We start from the raw sequence: 21,121 nt of genomic DNA on the forward strand, positions 1-21,121 counted from the left end.
GAAAAAGTTACCACCCCTTTGTCTAGTACAAGCCCACAAACATTTGTACTTCGTGGCATAATCCTTTTTAAATTCAGCACTTGGCATTACAGAGGAAGCAAAGTCAATTTCTAGAACCACTACAATAAATTAGCTTCACAATGTAAAACATGGCAAGACGCGCCAAGAGCTTTTTCAAGGACACAAGCCGTACACGTAGAATAATGACAGCATTAAGGAGCGCTCTGCCACGTGACCAACCTATCTCAAGCGAGACATGTTAAAGTGCCATTTTCATTTGTACTGTGCTGTACTATCTACAAAGTGCCATTTCATCCTAGCAGCGATATTACTCATTGTGCAACACAGTATAAAGCTGTCAGAACGGAAACTGATTTACAAATCATTGGGCATTTTACACGGCAATGGAGTCTACTAGGGAACCTTCTTATTCCCAGGAATCCCTGTGGAGCAGTCATGGCCTTTAAATACACTTCCAAAGGTGGCCTTTTATGACCAATTCTCCTTTAAGGGGTTGTCCGGCAGATGAAAAATATGGCTGATTTCTTCCGAAAGCAGCTACATACCGGGCCATAGGTAGTGGGTGGTATTGCAGCCAAGTTCTATTCTATTCTATACAGAAGAGCTGCAATACCGGCACAAACCATGGTCAGGTGTGGTGGTGCTTATGGAAGAGGTTTTTCTTCCCCATTGTCATTGGCTACTCATCTGTAAACCGATTACAAGTTGTCCTCCTATCAGCACCCTCTGGAACAGGCCAGTGGCGTAACTACAAGCTGATGGGCCCCAGTGAGAAGTCTGTGCCAGTCCCCTGATAATGTTTGGTTTATAGTAATAGTCTTCTCATATGGGAAAGTGACACCATAAGGGCCCCCTAAACCTCTTGGGCCCTGGTGCGACCGCAACCTCTGCACCCCCTCAAGTTACGCCCCTGGAACAGGCTAATAAATCATTTGGCAGAAAAAGGTTTTCTGCAGCGTCATCATAAAGACAATTGCATGCTACACTTAAAGGCCCCTCTGCGTATGAACATGCTGGGTCTGTGGAAACAGATCTGTGTGCGTGTCAAGTCCGCGGACCAAGCACAGTGCAGTGGATGGGAGTCCCTGCATCACACAGTGCTGACACTGTAGCGGTTGTCCTTTAGATCAAAGGATTCACCATTCACATTGAGAGAAAGGCAATATAATCTGAAAATTGTGGCTGATAATCTTATGTTAGCTATAAGTAATAAGGTAAAATGATGCAACAATTTATTATGCACAGCTCCTTCAAAGTCCTACTCGGCACAGCAGAACTCCTGACCACCCACCGTGCAGTGCTCTGCCGCACACCCCTACACACATGAATGAAGATGTATTCCAATTCCTTCCATAATAGTTGACCAAGAGAATTGCTGTGCAGAAAGGAAAAAATAAAAAAATAAAACCAACCCAGATTTTTAAACCCAAAGCAATGTCTTCCTGATAAGTCTTAGAAGCTTTGAGTTCACCTTTAAAGGACATCAACCATTTTACTGTAGATGTGTCCCAAAAAGATGTTTCTCCTACACTATAGACAGGCGGGACTTAGCATAATTTTTATAATACAGTATTGCCGCAACTGTGGCATATAGAGTAATAATAAAAGAAGTCCTAAGGATCATAGTTCCTCAGGAACTTCTCAGTAGAACACGTCTACCATCAGTAAAACTGATTGTAGGTGTTTTTTAAAGGGAACTTGTTACATAGAAAAGGAGTTTAATCTGCAGGCAGCATGTTGTAGAGCAGGAGGAGCGTTGCAGATTGTACAGAGTGTCCTATATGCATGAAGCATACTATAGAGCAGGAGAAGCTGAACCGTTCCATAGGTCAATATACACTCACCGGCCACTTTATTAGGTACACCATGCTAGTAACGGGTTGGACCCCCTTTTGCCTTCAGAACTGCCTCAATTCTTCGTGGCATAGATTCAACAAGGTGCTGGAAGCATTCCTCAGAGATTTTGGTCCATATTGACATGATGGCATCACACAGTTGCCGCAGATTTGTCGGCTGCACATCCATGATGCGAATCTCCCGTTCCACCACATCCCAAAGATGCTCTATTGGATTGAGATCTGGTGACTGTGGAGGCCATTTGAGTACAGTGACCTCATTGTCATGTTCAAGAAACCAGTCTGAGATGATTCCAGCTTTATGACATGGCGCATTATCCTGCTGAAAGTAGCCATCAGATGTTGGGTACCTTGTGGTCATAAAGGGATGGACATGGTCAGCAGCAATACTCAGGTAGGCTGTGGCGTTGCAACGATGCTCAATTGGTACCAAGGGGCCCAAAGAGTGCCAAGAAAATATTCCCCACACCATGACACCACCACCACCAGCTTGAACCGTTGATACAAGGCAGGATGGATCCATGCTTTCATGTTTTTGATGCCAAATTCTGACCCTACCATCCGAATGTCGCAGCAGCCCATCTGCCTCAAAGTTCGACGTACTGTGCGTTCAGAGATGCTCTTCTGCCTACCTTGGTTGTAACGGGTGGCGATTTGAGTCACTGCTGCCTTTCTATCAGCTCGAACCAGTCTGCCCATTCTCCTCTGACCTCTGGCATCAACAAGGCATTTCCGCCCACAGAACTGCCGCTCACTGGATGTTTTTTCTTTTTCGGACCATTCTCTGTAAACCCTAGAGATGGTTGTGCATGAAAATCCCAGTAGATCAGCAGTTTCTGAAATACTCAGACCAGCCCTTCTGGCACTAACAACCATGCCACGTTCAAAGGCACTCAAATCACCTTTCTTCCCCATACTGATGCTCGGTTTGAACTGCAGGAGACCATGTCTACATGCCGAAATGCACTGAGTTGCTGCCATGTGATTGGCTGATTAGAAATTAAAGGAAACCTACCAATTCAAATGGTAGGTTTAAGCTGTAAACACCGAGCACCAGCTCAGGGTGAGCTGGTGCCGGTGCTTAGTCTCGTTAGTGTTAAAACCGCGGTATCGCGGTTTTAACACTTTTGTAAACTTTATAGCAGAAACTGCTTCGGCGCTGCGTGCGCGCGATCGTGCGTGCGCCTACATAGGAAATGCCGCAGGCGTTGCGCGCGCACGGTCGCGCGCAGCGCCGAAGCAGCTTCTGCTATTAAGTTTAAAAAAAGTGTTAAAACCGCGATACCGCGGTTTTAACACTAACGAAACTAAGCACCGGCACCAGCTCACCCTGAGCTGGTGCTCGGTGTTTACAGCTTACACCGACCATTTGAAATGGTAGGTTTCCTTTAAGTGTTAACGAGCAGTTGGACAGGTGTACCTAATAAAGTGGCCGATGAGTGTATAGCTGTGTGGAAGAAGGTCCAGCATTGTCACTGGTCAGCTGCTGCAATAGCCATATGCGTTTTGATAGCTGTAGTTGTAGATTCTGCACAATTATAATGGGATGCAGGAGATAATATTATGTAAAAAATATAAATCTATCTGCTCAAGGCTTCCTTCTTTATTATACACTACCTACAGACAGGTCACTGCTCAGCTCTTCCTGCTCCATAACATCAAGAACACCAATTTTTTTTTTTAAATTTGTTCTGTTTTTGACCAGAAAAAAAAAAAAATCAGAGGAAAGCGCGAACGCAGTCCCCCACTACGACAAATTATGCAGTCGAGTTTCCTGCATTTGGGGAAATCACAGGGGTCAGCACACCCGGAGTGCAATGAGCCTCACCCTGGGAGAACCACTTTTTTTTTTTTTTTTCAAGATGCACATACAGTGTGCGCCATGACGCAGCATGGTCTTTGTACATGAACACATAATAAATTAAGATTCACTCCTAACATTACAGACACAAAGCAAAGACTATGACATCCTAAGGCCGGCGGCACACGTGGCGTTTTGAACCCACTTTTGGGGCGTTTTGAAGCAGTTCGTTAAAAAATGCATGCGTTTTTGAAAACGCATCCGTTTTTGACCCGTTTTAATTAAGATAATTGGTAAAACCGGTCAAAAACGCACACGCTTTTTAACGGACTACTTAAAAGCGGCCCAAAACCAGGTTAAAAATCCCACGTGTGCTGTTGGCCTAACTCTATGCCAGAAATGCTACTCTAACAAACAAGCTCCACCATGGGCAATCTGCTCAGCACTTCCTGATCTATAACATGCCGCTCGCAGATAGAACACTATGTACAGTCAACTCAGCTCCTCCAACTCTATAACATGCTGCCGGCAGATAGGACACTGTATACAATCTGCTCAGCTCCTCCTGTTCTATAACATGCTGCCTGTACATAGTGTCCTATCTGCAATCTGCTCAGCCCCCTCCTGCAAACAGGAAACTATAAACATTTCAATCCCCTCAGCTTTGCCTGCTCATTAACATGCTAACTGCAGATAGGACATGGTGTACAATCTCATCAGCTCATTTTGCTCTACAATGAGCCCTGCAAATAGGAAAATGAACAACTCCTCCTCCTATCACATGCTACCTGGACAGTGTACTGCATGACATGATCCCTGGACAAGTTCATATTAAGTCATTCATCACAGCGTAACAGCTGTAGGGACAGTTTTGCTGTAGGGACAATATGTTGCATATATATTTGTATACACACACATACATGCACATATACACAGGTAACATCAGCAAACACAGTAAGAGCACACTCATATAGAGCAGGAGGGGGAGGGAACATTTGTGGTCAAAGTACAATGAAACCCAGTGTCAGTCAGAATGAAACTCCATGCACTCTGAAGTCAAGTCATTGTGATAGCACTTAATCATCTTGTCTCTGCTACTCCAATAGCAAATTGAGACAACTGATAACATTCTTATGTGTGATCAGCCGTGATAAGGAAATGCTCAAGAAACAACCAATTCAATGAAAATATTAGAGGACAAGAAATGTCCTTGAACTGTCCTTGTTATTCGTTATTCTTTAAGGTTAAAGTAGGTGACAACCAATATAATCAGTGTTACATAATCCTCAAGGGTTGTCACCCAGCTTTCCCAGACCCCAGCAGGGTTATCTATTTATACAGCCATATTGAAGTATATCACTACTACTTTTAGGAACATTCACAGTGAAAAAGCTGAGCTATTGAGAATTCGGATAAATATTTTCTTTTATCAATTTGTCAACAGGAGCCAATTCAATGCATAATATTAAATTGTCAATTTAATTTTTATATTTCTTCTTTATTTGTTCACAATTGAGGTTTCATGAAAAGTCATTAAGAAGCCATAATGACAGCAATATTGGAGTAAATTAGGGGACAGACATTGAATTCTATTTCACCAAAAACAGTAACCATCAGATTTAGGGTAACAACAGTCAATTATTTTGACTGCAAAAACAGCATTGTAGAAAATATCAGATATTGAATGGAGACCTAAACATCATTGACAACCTCAATCAGGAATTACAAGAACACAAGAAAATCAAAAGTCTACAAAGTTATCCAAACTTCTGACCACCACAAGACTTTCCCCAAAGTCAAGTTATTACATTCCAGCAGCAGATCAGGTAATTGAGACCTTAGAAAAGTTGAGCTTTTATGGAAACTTAGCAAAGTTAACATAAACCACTTCCTAAATAATCAACACTTGCAACATTGTAACATTACAGGATCACAATGTAACACCTGGACTGGACGATGGGAGACAGGACCAGGGAGCTGCTCTATATCATCAGCTTCACACATGGCTGAAAGGAGCTGCTCAACTCTTGCACATCCCTCCAAAAAACTTGCTGCTCCACTGAGTGAATATAATAGAACAATGAGGCTGAATGAGAGTTTAAAGCAACAGGTGAGGCTCAGAGCCACACACAGCACATGCATGTGGTAGGAGCCTGGTCTATGCAGGGCATGTGCCCTCTGCTGCAGGTGAGAAGGGTACAAGCATTGCATGCACTTACAGCCATATCTAGGTCTAAGCAGGGGGTTGATCTCCTCATGGTGCATCCTGTTAGCAGCTGCTACACCTTTCACTTCTCCCCTTGCAGAAGATGCTTCAATCCAGTGAAGAGGAGTGGGTCACAGGGGTAGATGGGTCCCAGGATCCTGCACTCAGGTCCCTTTTTTGTCCTGCCTGTTGCTTTCAGGCTGTGTAACAGAGTGTGAGATCTCTCCTCCTTCTCCCCTGTGCTGCTGCCTGCACCTCCTCCTCTCTCCTTTCTATAGACTTTCCCTTCTGCTGAGCGCATTGTGTTGTGAGCAGCAGTAACTTATCAGCGCCACCTACTAGATTTTTTCTTATCACAGAAAAAAGTCTGTGGAATAAACTGAGCATTGAGTTTTATTATTGAAAAATATTTCTTTTATAAATATGTAGTGAAAACAAATCCTGAACTATGTTTCCATTTTCTGTTTCACAATATGTTACAGGTTACATCTATGGGAATTCTATATCTATCGGGGCATTATATATAGGTAATAATTATTTCTTGAAATTTATTTATTATATGTATTCCAAAATACAAGGATTTTGGGTGGACTGAAATGTTGCACAAAGGGTGCAGAGAAAATGATCTATCTACCGTATTTATTATATTCTGCAGATAGTTATAGAAAAAAGAATTGCGGCTCCATAAACATTTCATCCATACAAAGTTTTTCCGAATTTCAGAATTAAATTAAATCAACTCCTTGCTGTTCAGAATATATATATAATTTTTTATTTACACATTTTAATAGTATTATTTTAGGCTTCACACAAAGAAAAATGGATGCAGAATTAAGACCGCAATATCTAGTGAATGAAGGTCATCACATTTCCATCGTTTGGGATTGCTACCCAATAGCTGCACATGCTGCTCCAATGGGTTTTGGATAAAGTGTGTTAACTAAGCATTTTCTCCCTCGTGTTTTTTGAGGTGGGTTTTTAAAAAGCGGTTGCGTTTGTGGTCTGTGTTTTGGAACGCATGTGGTTACACGCACAAGCAAGCAAGATCACTGCACTTTTAGTGCGCGTTCACACGTTCCGCTAGCGTCGCGTTCATAACGCAACGCTAGCGCAAAGGGGGTGGGCCTCGGGTCGATCGCATATGCGTTTCTCTTGAAACGCATATACGATCGGGCCGAGGCCCGCCCCCTGTGTGCTAGCGTTGCGTTATGGACGCGACGCTAGCGTAACGTGTGAACAGGACCTTACATTATAGCTTTTTAATGTTAGTGAAAATATTCAAGCACCCATGGAATGTGTTGGTAAAACAAGACCTAACCAAGGAGGCAAAATTTCACAAATTACAGATCTCCTGGTAATATCTTGGTGCCAGCAAGTAAAGTCCTTTCTCTTGAGTTCTTTGACAGCATTAAAGGGAATCTGTCAGCAGTTACTACCATACTAAGATGCAGACAGTGTTAGGTATTGTCCCAAGTTATAATCCAGCTTTGCAGAACATGAAGGGCTTTGGATGGGTCTAACCAAGCACCGTGACTGTGATAATCTTGTCATATTTGTTGTGGCCTCCTTCCTTTTAAAATCAACCTTTAAAGTTATTCTAATGAACCACAATAGCTTTTGCTATTACCAGAGTCCCAATGTGCTGCAGCTTCACAGGCTGTTACACTGTGCAGGAGCACTCTACCTCCAACTGTGTGAGATTGCACCAAGCATAGGGAAGGGAACATGCCAAGACAGCAGAGGGGGATGGTGAAACAGTGTAACAGCCTGTGAAACTGCAGCATGGAGGGACTCTGGTAACTACAAAAAGTTTACATTTTTAAAAGAGAGGAGACTGTGGATAACAAATATATGTGGATTACCAATGTACCTGGATTTACAAGTAAGTGGTAACTGGTTTTACATGATGGTTGATTTACTTTAAGTTCACTTTTGATAGTTTTGCTGCTGCTGTCTACACACAAAAAGATATGGTTACACGAATCACCCAGGACTGTACTTAATACTGTATGTAGTTTATTAAGGTTATTATAAAGATTCCCTTTTAATGTTACCATGATTTGTTGGCCCAACAGATTTCAGATGATCAAATATTCTATATTATAGGATAGTCGAAAGTAGAAAATCCAAGTAAGGATGTTTATGTATCTTCAATGGTGTTTAAATTTTCTTAAAATTGCAGTTATTAGGGTATTATCTGGTATTATGGAGCTGTATAAATTTATAGACACAATGGGGCATACTTATCATATGCCGTCGCTCGTGCGCCGGCATATGATAGCCCCGCCGCAGCTTTTTCGCATTTTCGACTGAAGCCTCTTGATGTATCCAGCAGGGTACTGCGCAGTGTTTATTTCTATACCAGCCCCTACTGGCATATAAATAGATGCAGCCGGCGACTTATCACATCTGAAAAGTCACTGGCTGCAGTGAGTGCATAGGTGCAGGGACACTACCGGTTGGCCACGCCCTCCACTCGGTCGACCCCCCCCCCCTTCACGCCCCACTGGGCTAAATAATCGCAAATGCTAGTAATAGCATTTGTGATTATTTCAGGGCCTGATAAATATGCCCCAATGTGGTGGTATTCTGTTGTTTCCACATCGCATTCTTAGCATTGCATGCTCATATTATTGTAGATGCCTAGATCATAATCTACTGGGTGACATGGAGGTGAGATGACATACTGTATACAATGACATACAATACATGTTCGTACAGTCAGGTTTTGTCACTCTTGTATGTATTATAGGCAGGGGCGTAACATGAGGGGGTGCAGAGGTTGCGGTTGCACCAGGGCCCAAGAGGTTTAGGGGGCCCTTATGGTGTCACTTTCCTATACGAGGCTATTATTATAAACCATGCATTATAGTCGGGGGCCGGGCACAGACTTTGCACTGGGGCCCATCAGCTTCTAGTTACGCCACTGACTGTAGGTTGATATTGTACATGTATATGTTTTTATACCATCTATTCATGTGCAAGTTATTTGGTTCTGGGTCCATCACAAAAAATTCTGCGGGGTAAGTCCCCCCCAACTGTGTCCTGCCACATTAAATGTCAAGTTTAAATTGAAGATTGGGTGGGTGTCAGCGGAGCGGCCGATCCATTCACTATCTATGGCACTGATGGAAGTAGCCCTGTATTGCCTCTGCGATCTCAATACACAGAGCAGCAGGTACATGTGCAAGCAGCTGCTCTGTTTATTTGGGGTACAATGGCCTTCCTTCTTGTCAGGCTTGCAAACCCAGTGCAAGTCTATTATTCTACTAAATAGTAGATTTATTATAATTACAAGAAGATGACCCAAAAGCCACATCATATGAAATATGAGCATTTTCACCTATCAGCACCAGGACTCTGAGGCTTAAATGAGGGACTCAGTTGATTTAATTATTTTTTTTATCATAAACCCAAAAGAGTCATAATAGATACAGATCCATCCACATACTGTCACAGTTACACCCGCGATCCCGTGCCTACTGCGCTGTCCCCGCTCCCCCAGGTCCATACTCACCTCACCTGGCACTAGATTCCGCGGCGGTCCCGTTCTGGTCCCACGCCAGCTGCCTCCAAGGCCGCGCTCCTGCTTCTTGCAGAGGCCGCGCACGCCCAACTCTCCAGGAATTTAAAGGGCCAGCTTCCTCCCAACTGGTGCTGGCAATCCTGGCTCTGCTATATAGCCTGGTGACTCCCAGACGCCTCCGTGTTCCTGTGGTGTTCCCGGGTGACGTTCCTGTAATCCTGTGGCGGCCCTGTTATCCCAGTAGTCTTCCTGAGGTCCTGCCAGCCATCCTTCCGAGGTCCCGCCATCCTGCCTTCCCGTGGTCCTGCCTTCCTGTGGTCCTGCCTACTCGTGTCCCTACCTTGGCTGCCACCGCCGGCCTAGTCGCACCCATGGAGCGACCTGGTGTCTCCCTGCTGCAGCAAGACCATCTGGCTTTGCGACGGGCTCTGGCGCAGGCCAGGAGTCCACTTAGACTCCGCTCCCGGGTTGCAGATAGTATCTTTACCCCCCATGGTGGTCCAGGGAGTACACAGACTTTAGCCTCAGAGACTCTTCCCGCACCCCAGTGCGTAACAGTAAGAAGAACAGTAAGCCATGGACTCTGCCAAGGTCTCGTATCCTGCTAAAGACTGTGCCAAGGACCCACGCCAGCTTCTGGGTGACCTTCCCAGCCGTATTGCCCAGCAATCTCAAGAGATTGCTGCCCAAAAAGAACTACTGGACAAACTCGTTGCCGCCCTTCGCTGGATGATTGCCACCCAGCAGCAGACTCCCGCGACTCTACCTCCTGTTCCCAGTGCTCCAGTCACCCCGTTATGTTTTCCGGCAGTAGAGTCTGGACCCAAAAATCTTTTGCCTGACAAATCTGATGGCAGCCCCAAATTGTGCAAGAGATTTGTTTCCCAGTGGTCGCAGCACATTGAACTGATGTCCTCCCAGTTCCCTACCGAACGCTCTAAGGTGGCGTTTGTCTACTGTTTGCTCTCTGGAGAGGCCCTGGCCTGGGCAACTCCTCTATAGGATAGTGGTGACCCAGACATGGTTAACCGGTCCAGATTTGAACCACCTCAAGTTCGGCTACCACGCCTGTCCTGCTTGGTTCCGGTGTCCGCAGTGTCTCCGCAGCCTCCCAGAGTTGCTCCGGCTTTCCCAAAAGCCGCTTATGTGTCTCCGCAGCTTCCCACGGCTGCTTCATTTCCCAGAAGTCGTTCCAGAGTTTTCTCCGCAGCTTCCCAGAGCTGCTCCAGCCTATCCACAGGCCACTCCAGACCCGCTCCAGTCTCCGGTGTGCCAAGAGCTGTCTGAGCCTCCGCAGCTTCCCAGTGCTGCTCCAGTGGCGCCCCAGTCTCGCAGCCTCCCAGTACTACTCCAGTGGCGCCCCAGCCTCCGCAGCCTCCCAGTGCTGCACCAGCGGCACCCCAGCCTATGCAGCCTCCCAGTGCTGCTCCAGCGGCGCCCCAGCCTACGCAGCCTCCCAGTGCTGCTCCAGCGGCACCTCAGCCTCCGCAACCTCCCAGTGCTGCTCCAGCGGTGCCTCAGCGTCCACAGCCTCCCAGTTCTGCTCCAGCGGTGCCCCAGCCTTCTCAGCCTCCCAGTGCCACTCCAGCAGCACCTCTGCAGCTTCCCAGAGCTGCTCTGGCTTTCCCACAAGCCGCTCCAGTGTCTCCACAGCTTCCCAGTGCTGTTCCGGCTATCCCACAAGCCGCTCATGTGCCTCCGCAGCTTCCCGGTGCTACCCAAGAGTCGCTCCAGCCTGCGGCTACCCAAGAGTCGCTCCAACCTGCGGCTACCCAAGAGTCGCTCCACCCTTCGGCCAAAAGGCGTTCAAGACGTCCTCAAGATGCCCTTGGCTTGTTCCATGCCAGGTCCAAGCGCCACATGGTTTGTCCAGTCTTCTCTATCCCTGGTCTCCTCCTCAGGTGTTCCGTCACCGAAAAGAAGTGGAGGAAGCGAAGGTAGAAGAAGAGGCTGAAGAAGAGAAGAAGGGCCCTAAGGGGGGGGGGGTGGTACTGTCACGTTTACACCTGCAATCCTCGGTATGGATTGCGGGTGCACCCGTGCCTGCTGCCACTGTCCCTGCTCCCCCAGGTCCATACTCGCCTCATCTGGCTCCGGATTCCGCAACGGTCTGGTCCTGGTCCCACGCCGGCTTCCTCTGAGGCCGCGCTCCTGCTTCTTGCCGAGGCCGCGCTTCCGATGCTAGGGTGTGCAGGCCCGACTCTCCAGGAATTTAAAGGGCCAGTGTCCTCCCAATTGGTGCTGGCATCTCCGCCTCTGCTATATAGCCTGCTGACTCCCAGCATCCCCTGCTGGATCTTCAGGTCATTCTGCTGAAGAAAAAGCCTCCTGAGTGTTTCCAGACGCCTCTGTGATTCCTGAGTGTTTATAGACGCCCCTGAGTTTCCTGAGCGTTTCCAGATGCCTCCATGTTCCGGTGTTCCTGTGGTGTTCCCGTGTTTCTGTGGTGTTCCTGGGTGACACTCCTGTAATCCTGTGGCGGTCCTGTAATCCTGTGGTGGTCCTGTTATCCCAGTGGTCTTCCCAGAGTCCTGCCAGCCGTCCTTCCGAGGTCCTGCCTGCTATCCTTCCAAAGTCCTGACAGTCCGAGTTCGGCCTTCCCGTGGTCCTGCCTACTTGTGTCCCTACCTTGGCTGCCACCGCGGGCCTAGTCGCACCTGTGGAGCTACCTGGTGGCTCCTCGCCACAGCAAGACCATCCCGCTTTGCAGCGGGCTCTGGCGAAGACCAGGAGTCCACTTAGACTCTGCTCCAGGGAGTCCACAGACTTTAGCCTCAGAGACTCTTCCCGCACTCCAGTTCGTGACACATACCTGGATATTGCTGCGGAATCTCAGCTTGGAATGAAATCTGTGCAATGTGCCTCCTGCTATATTTTAGTTGGTTTCTTTCACTTTTGGGATCTTATTAAAATGTTGGATGTAGACTTTCTGCAATGATTCCAGCCTGTGTGTCGTAAACTTTTTTTTAAAAATGTCATTGCTTTTCTCAAGTTCATCTATCATTTTCAACACTAAAGGGTTTATTAACTACAATAAGGACAAATGCTAGTGAAACATGTTAGATGTAGAGTATTATGACTGTATTCCACACTTAAAGGTGTAATCCCACAAATACAAGATTCTTATATATACTCAAAATAACAAAATGACACATTCTCTAATTCACTGTTATTAACAAAAATACATCACTTCACAGATATAATTCCAACCTGTCTCTATCAATGCTGGTGTTTAAAATCTTGGTTGTCCCTGGATACAGACCATAAATATTCTGACTATGATCGGCAGATTCCTTTAGCTTCTCCTGTATTGCAGAAGGCAGAGAGGTAGGAGGTAGAGAGCACTGCAGACACAGGTACTTACTGGCAGGGCCGGTTCTAGACAAAGTGTGGCCCTGGGCAAAACTAAAAGTGGGGCCCCAAAATCAAACTATTTTATGACCAGTCACAGTCAGTAAGAGGCTCCCTTTAGTATGGTAAAGCAAACTGTAATTTTGGAGAATTTTATAGGAGATAGATCATAGGAAGATTGATGGACAGTATGGTGGCTCAGTGGTTAGCACTATAGCCTTGCAGCACTGGTCAACATCTGCAAAGATTTTGTATGTTCTCTCTGTTTCTGCGTGGGTTTCCTCCGGTTCCTCTGGTTTCCTCCCACACTCCAAAAAATTACTGGTAGGTTGATTAGACTGTGAGGCCCATTGGGAAGAGGGACCGATATTTTCTGAAAGCAGACACTTGCCCCATTTTCAAAATTGCATTAAAGAGTTTGTAGACATAGGCTCAATTTTGATTTAAACTGAAACATTTTATAAAAAATACTTAAAATTTGACTTTGATGGCAAAAAATTTGTTCCAAACAGAAAATATTTACCCTCACATCTCCTAAATGTAAAAGCTGGACATGTGTAGAGGTCACAAATGTGCCATATTGATATGTTCACATAATATCACTAAAACTGTAATAACTAGATATCTGCTTTTCAGCTAGACAGTCACAACCTGCAAAATATATCAATAAAACAGAATAAAAAGTAAAGGCCCCATAAAACCTATAGAATTTTGAAATCAGACAACCAGGCGATGCATTTGGCAATTAACATTCAAAATTTCCTCTAAAAAATGTACAAATCCAGATACTCATATACAGAAAATCTACTTTCCTAAAACAGTAAGATGTGAGGAGATCATACAGACCCCACATGTGTATATTCACCAAAATATGCAGCAAAGGGAACTGCTGAAAATTCCCACAGATGTATCATTGTATGTTCCTTACACAATGGTAACCCAAATAAATAACTACATATCCATAAACCCCTCTAATGAGATAATAAAGTCACGTTTAGATGTGCGCCAGTGTATTAGCCGGACAATAACAGAACCCTCCGCGCTTCATAAGAATCAGAGTGAGAATGTCATAACATAGGTGTAAGTAATGGAGGATGATGGGAAATAAAAACTTTATTCCAGGACATGTGTGTTTTTGGTGTTACATATAACTTTATGGACATGTTCTGGTCGCGGTGTAGTCACATTAGGCGAAGAGGATTGAATGTTCATCGTATCAGTCAATTTTCCCAACAAAAATAACTATCACAAAATAGAAGGGAATAAGAGAGAAAGTGTGTTCTTAGATAGTTCTGCATAAAGAAGGGTTAAAAACATAAATATTAGTTGATATTATTCCTTCTCAAAATGTAGTAACATAAAAGGGGATTTTTTCCATTATCTGTGAGGTGCAGCAGCTCCTGTGTGCAGCAAATGCTCCCTGTAGGCTGATGACTAAAAATCTGGAGGGGGGGTGCACTTCAGGGGGCTGTATCTCTGGCTCTGTGACACAAGGAACCTCACTTCTTTTTTTCCTATGAAAGAAGAGAGTCTCCTCTTTTATATGAATCTAAATTTGTGTTTCTAAGTTTATAGGAAAATGGAGATATTAACTGTTGAACTGCCATTGGGAGTGATTTTATATATAAAAATGACACCTGATATTCTCACTTGAAACCTGAATATCTTTGGATCTATAGCACCTAGAAACAAAATTCAAGATTCATTTGAAAGAAGAGATTCTCCCCTTTCAGTGGGCCCTGGGCAATTGCCACCTTTGCCTACCCATAGCGCCGGCCCTGCTTACTGGTTCATCAGCATGTGCATCTACAATGTTCTCAGCAGTGTGGAGAGGAGATAGCAGAAGCTCTACAAGCAAGATCAGCTCTTTATCCAAAGGGAGGGGGGGGGGGGGCATAGCAGTCCTGACTTTCTGTCTTATTGATTATGTGAGGTAGCAGAGCTGAGCGTGTCATTGAACCTCATTTATTAATTGGTCTGCAACATTTGTGTTGCGGCTGCACTATACCCGATGTAACACAACATTCTGCACTGAAAGTGACGTTTTGGTGCTAAGTCTGAGCGTGCACCACATTTATCATGCAGGGTCCGACAGAATTGTGTTGCATGCCCCATGTTAAAGGTGCACCAAAAATCAGTGCAGGGGGTAAAATAATCTATCTTCGCATGGGCAGCACTATGTCATATATACCTTTCAATGTATTGCAAATCATGCATTATATCATGCAAAAGACTTTTAATCTGAGGTCTGTGTCCGCTGGGTGACGCACAGCTGATGGAGGATTGTGTCGGCCTTGCGGGATCCAGGCAGGCGCATGCGCAGCACTTCCACTACAGCAGTGTTTTTCAACCTTTTTTGAGCCGCGGCACACTTTTTATACTTAGAAAATCCTGGGGCACACCACCAACCAAAATAGCACAAAATGACACTAAAACAGTCATATTATACATATAGTTAATAATATATATTCTAAATGTATTTTACTCACTCAGTGAATGAGTGTGAAACCTCTTCCTCAACAGTTCTCAGTTTCTCCCTGTTTTTAGTATATGCTGCTGATTATTATGTGGCTCATATACTGCAAAATAAAGGGGTACTATGAGAAGTACTATGGCCATGAGGCCAGAGTACAAGTGCCAGCTCATATACTGAGCATATCAGCTGGTACTTGTAGTACTCCAGCCTCATGACTATAGTATTTCTCATTTTACATCACTGCGCATTGCCGGGAAACAAAACACAGGGGGCACCATAGTTTGGGGAACTTCCCCGCGGCACACCCGACCATGTGTCGCGGCACACTAGTGTGCCACGGCACACAGGTTGAAAATCTCTGCACTACAGAGACGCGCCACCCATACCACAGCCATGACGTATACCAGCTGCACACAGGTGAGGTCTCTCCCTCATGATCAAATTTAGATAAAAAACGCAGGGAACACACAGTTCTAAACCCCTAAGGAAGCCACATAGCGGCGGAACGTGTAGGGAATTGGGCTCTTAGGCTACATTCACACTGCCTTTCCCCGCCCGTACCGTACCGTAGCGGGCAACAGCAGTGCACGGGCAGTGCAACAGCCCCTCTCCATAGGAAGTTATGGCGCACGGCGCCGTACTACGAAGAGATAGGACATGTCCTATCTTTTTCCGGGGTACGGAGCGGTACGGTGCCGCACGTGTGCTGCACCGTACCGCTCCCGTAGAGCGCAGTGCGCCCATTGCCGTGTGCCCAAGTATATCAGCCGTATATATGTCGGCCGTATATACGTCCCCCCATACGGCAGTGTGAATGTAACCTTAGTCCATCAGGACCTGGTGATATTTATCTCTTTATTTCATCTATGTATTTTTTTTATTTGCTGCTGTTTCTGATACCAGGCACTGACTACATATTATATATTTAATTTTTTGCACTAAGGTTAGGCTTTTCTATAAACATACATTTGATTGCGGTCAGCACATGCACTTTATAGATTCATATCTAGACCAGGTCCTACAGAGAAAATTGGGAATAAGCAGCCTATGCATGATTCAATACACTGTTTTTCATGCATATTGATCCACACATGTACTCATGTGCTTTTAAATGTTTTTATAACGTGTGTCTTTTTGCAAAATAAAGATTTATATTTTTTGTAACTACATAAAGAGCATTTATATTGATATCCTTTCTTTTCTTTTTGGTATTGAATTCTTTTTTGGATATGTGGCATATTTAGCCTCCGTTTTCAGTTTGCACACTGCAGGGGGTGCCTTATTCACGCAGAACGTGCAATAAATGTGGGCCAATATGTCTTATATCTATCTTTTGACTCTGATCTGTCACATTTCTCCTTTTCCATGTGTCATATAACAGTGACCGTTCAGAATCTAAATAAAAGTGTAGATAAACTTGGTTCCCGATAATCTAAGCACATTGTCAGCACACAGCATCTCATAGCAGAGAGGAATCATGAAGTGTCTTCTCAGCTAGTGCCCACTCTCAGGATCAATGGTGGTGGACTCTCTGAACCGCCGCGAGGGATGGAGTAAGCTGACACCTGGGAGCAGAGGCTAAATGGCACCTTGTATTCACCAGAGTCTGCCGCAAAGTGGGCTGGACTTGCTGCAGTGGGACACCACCAGGTCGCTCTACAGACACCACTTGCTCACAGTAGTGGCCAAGGTGAGGTACAAAGACGGCAGACAGAGTCAGAGTCGAGGTTGGGCAGACGGCACATGATCAGAGTCGGGGACGTAGCAGACGGTTAAGGCTGGCGGCAGAGAATCAAGGTCAGGAAACAAAGTAGAGGTTACAACGGATAAATCACAAGAATCTCAATCACAACACTTTCTCTAAGGCAACTGAGCACAAAGATCCAGCAAGAGTCACAGGAAGAGGCAGGCTATATAGCAGGGCAGTGGCTGACCATCGGCAATTTGCGGTGCGCTGGCCCTTTAAACTTCACAGAGCTAACGTGGGCCTGCGCCTGACAACAGATATCGTTGCTGGAAGTTGGACCGGTGAGTATGCCTCCAGCCGCCACAAGGAGATACCGTCACACAGGAGCGTCAGATACCGTCACACAATTTTGTCGCAGGAGCACCCCTGACAAGACTGTCAAAACTGGTAAAACTGACTAAAAGAAAGGGGTTAAAAATTATCTTTATTGTGTAAACATCAATATCCAATTAAAATGTGAGAACTTTCTTTCATGGAAAAACTCCTTTAATTATACTTTAATTAATGATCAATGAGACATTTTCAGTCCTGTATCCTATACATACTACCTATCCAGCCAGTAGTGGAGCATAGGACCCAGGTTAAAGTGATATATACTACACAGCAGTGAGCGCCATTGAACTTCATGTTACTACTGATTGGTCTCCAGGGTCACCTCCAAGGGACTTGGCGCTACACATGCTGCCGTCTCATGAATCACCAGTCCCATATCATAATAATATACACTGCAGGGTCACCAGGGACAACAGAGCAGGTGTTGAGGAAAAATAATTTTCGGTATCTCAAATACAATATTATGAGCGGATATTCTACCGGAGCCATCAAGAACAATTCATCAACCGGCATCAAAAGGAAAACGTTAAGGGAAATCTACAGTCAAAATCCATCATGATAAACCAGGGGCACTTACTAATAGATCCAGACACCGTGACTGTGGTAATCTTATATTTGTTATCCATGGGGTTTCTAGCACCAAGATATTACCAGGAAATCAGTAATTTGTGAAAGGGGGCATCCACGCATTGGTCTGGTTTTACCAAAACACATTTACAATTTTTTCACAAATATTAACCCCTTAAGGACGCAGCCATTTTACAGCTTAAGGCTCAGTCCCATTTTTTGGATTCTGACCTGCGTCTCTTTATATGGTTATAACTTTTGAACACTGTTTTGGCTGATAAGTTTTGCGTTTATTTACAAAAAAAAAAAAAATGATGAATTTTTAGAAAAATTTGCCATTTTCGAAATTCAAAATCACCGCGTTTTCAGGCAGATCGATTTACCACCTAAATAACTTGCAGAATAACATTTCCCATTTGTCTACTTTACATTTTCATAATTTTTGAAATGTTTGGATAATTTATTTTGACGTCACGCGGCCTACAAATCCAATTGCGATTTTCCGTATTTTCAGAATTGACTATTTTGGGGATAAATACTGTTTGAAATCAAATTTTACATATTTAGCAACAAAAACCCCCTATATAACCAACCCATTTTCAAATCTGCACCCCTCAAACTATCAGAAACAGCATTTACAAAGATTGTTAACCCCTTGAGATCTTCATAGTAATTGAATCAAAATGGCGGTGAAATTTAGAATGGTCAAATTTTGTCAGTTATACGTTCATTTAGCCCTAAAATTTACACATTTCCAAAAGATAAAAAGAGAAAACTCACCATAAAATTTGTTCAACAATTTCTCCTGAGTGCCGCGACCCCCCACATGTGGCCGTTACTTGTGTTATGGGGGCACAGCGAGGCGCAGAAGGGAAGGAGCGCCCTGCAGCTGCCAGGATTTTAGTTTTCTCGTTGCCCCCTTTTGAAGGCTATAAAATTTTTGCTTTTCCGTTATTTGGGTCATGTGATGGCATTTTTTTTGCGGGACGAGATGCTTTTTCCATTGTTACCATTTTGGGGTTGGTATCACCTATTGTTGAAAATTTAGGAACTTTTTTTGAGGTCATGAGTAGAAAAGCATCAATTCTGTACTGGATTTTTTACATTTTTTTTCGTGTTCACCGTATATCCTAATAATCATGTTATCTTTATTCTATGGGTCGATACGATTACGGGGATACCAGACATGAATAATTTTTCTTATGTTTTACTAAATTTTCCAAATAAAACCCTAATGTGGGGAAAAAGCTATCATTTTTGCATCGCCGTCTTCCAAGTGGCATAACATTGTTACGTTTTTGACTTGAGAGCTGGTTGATGGCTTGTTTTTTGCGGGACATGTTGTTCTTTGCAAAGGTATCATTCTGGAGTACATATGTTTTGTTGATCACTTTTTATTGCATTTTTAGTGGGATATAATAGGTAAAAATCATAATTTTTGGCGGGTTTTTGACGTTTTTTTTTTACGGCGTTCATCATATGGGTTCAATAGTTATTTAGTTTTATTCTATGGATTGTTACGGATGCGGTGATACTATATATGTGGGGTTTGTGTTATGATTTAGACTTTTTTGAGTGTTATATGTCTCTTTATATGTTTTGGGGCTTATGGGCATTTTTAGTGATTTATAAAGTAATTTTTTATTGAAAAACATTTTTTTTTACATTTTTTTACATGATCCACCATGGGATATGAACAAGCAATCATATGATTGCTTGTTCTTGATAATACTCTGCAATACTAATGTATTGCAGGGTATTATCAGTGCCAGCCTATGCAGATGCATAGGCTGACACTTTGCCTTTAAGATGACGTCACAGATGCCATCTTAAAGGTAAACCCTCCAGGCTTCTCTGGGGTCCCGATCGGACCCCAGAGGTGCCAAAACAGCGACCAGCCCCCCCGAAAAAGGTGCGGGGGGGGGGGGGCGATCGTGGGGTAAAGACCCCCAGAAGGCATGTTAAACACCCGCGATAGGAGCCCACTCCGACCGCGGGTGTTAGCCGGGGATGTCAACGGTAGATTACCGTTGAAATCCCGCGGCTAACGATGCCGGTTCGGCTGCTATACAGCGCTGAACCGGCATCATCTCTGCGCAGTAGCTGTACTGCGCTGAGCGCTTTTCGCGGGACTCAGCGCAGTACAGCTACGGCGCAGAGCACTAAGGGGTTAAAAAGCTATAAATTATTATTTTGTAGAAAAAAATCTAAGATACACAGGATTCTTTATTTAAGTTGGAGCAGCATTTCCAGACATTGGATACCAAACTCAAACCTGAACTGACCACTGTTATTACTCTTTAAATGCCACCAAAAAAGATGTTACCAGAGCACCTCCATGCTGTAGCTTGATGTTACACTGTTCAGGATCACGTCTTACCCTATTCCCTGCTTCTTTTGCACACCCGACCCACCTTTGACTGATGTAATCTCACATAGTGGGAGGTGGAAGTACTCCTTGCACAGTGTAACAGCCTGTGAAGCTGCAGCAAGGAAGACTAAGTAGGTTACCACAGTCACAGTGCCTGGATCTATGAGTAAGTGTTTTTGGTTTATCAGGATGGATTTTGATGGTAGATTTTCTTTAAGAGACCTGACCCTTCCATGTAATAATTGAATTTATTTATATAGCGCTAACATATTGGGGCACATTTACGAATGCTCCGCATTTCCGTCGGGTTTCCTGACTATTTCTGATTTGCACCGCATTTAAAAGGGTTTTTTTGGCGCACGCGATTGGATTTTGGCACAATCGCGCCGACTTTCATGCAACACAAATGGGGGGGCCTGGCCGGTGGACAACCCAACTGATTCGGACTAAGCGCAGGATTTAAAATTGTGTTGCAAGACATTGCACTCATATACACCGACTTCATCCTTGTCGAACAACGCACATCGGGGATCGGGACAGGACTGGGTAAGTAAATTTGCCCCATTCTGTATTCCTTTACAATTGGGGAAGTAATTAAGGAGTCAAGGTAATTATATGAACAAACAATGAAAAAATAGAAATCTCCCTATGCGATCTTTTTGCTCCTAGTAGATAAGTCTCTGCCAGTAGACTCAGGGATTACCTAGAGATACATTTTCGGGCCAAGCCAATGGCAGATGTGTATGAGGGGGTCAGAAGAGACAATTGTTCAGCCAAGTGCTATCAAATATTTATGTCGGCCTTCAGACAAAGTAGAATGAACCTTCAGAACCTGCTGTGATATAGTAGATACAGCAGATTTACCA

At 44.4% G+C, this 21,121-nt stretch overlaps 1 protein-coding gene and 1 non-coding gene across 2 annotated transcripts in view; both read right to left on the reverse strand.

Annotated features, from left to right (window-relative positions):
* Positions 1–6,152, reverse strand: part of IQGAP2 (IQ motif containing GTPase activating protein 2) — a 190,662-nt gene extending 184,510 nt beyond the window's left edge. The window contains exon 1 of the mRNA XM_072138147.1: positions 5,898–6,152. Coding sequence (XP_071994248.1) covers positions 5,898–5,943 — 46 coding nt within the window. The 5' untranslated portion in view covers positions 5,944–6,152. The remainder of the gene's footprint in view (positions 1–5,897) is intronic.
* Positions 3,597–3,754, reverse strand: LOC140087439 (U1 spliceosomal RNA). The gene has a single exon (XR_011850007.1). It is a non-coding gene; the product is annotated as a U1 spliceosomal RNA (small nuclear RNA).
* Positions 6,153–21,121: the final 14,969 nt, after the last annotated feature.

This window comes from Engystomops pustulosus, chromosome 1 (genome assembly GCF_040894005.1).
Source record: "Engystomops pustulosus chromosome 1, aEngPut4.maternal, whole genome shotgun sequence".
Lineage (NCBI taxonomy): Eukaryota > Metazoa > Chordata > Amphibia > Anura > Leptodactylidae > Engystomops > Engystomops pustulosus.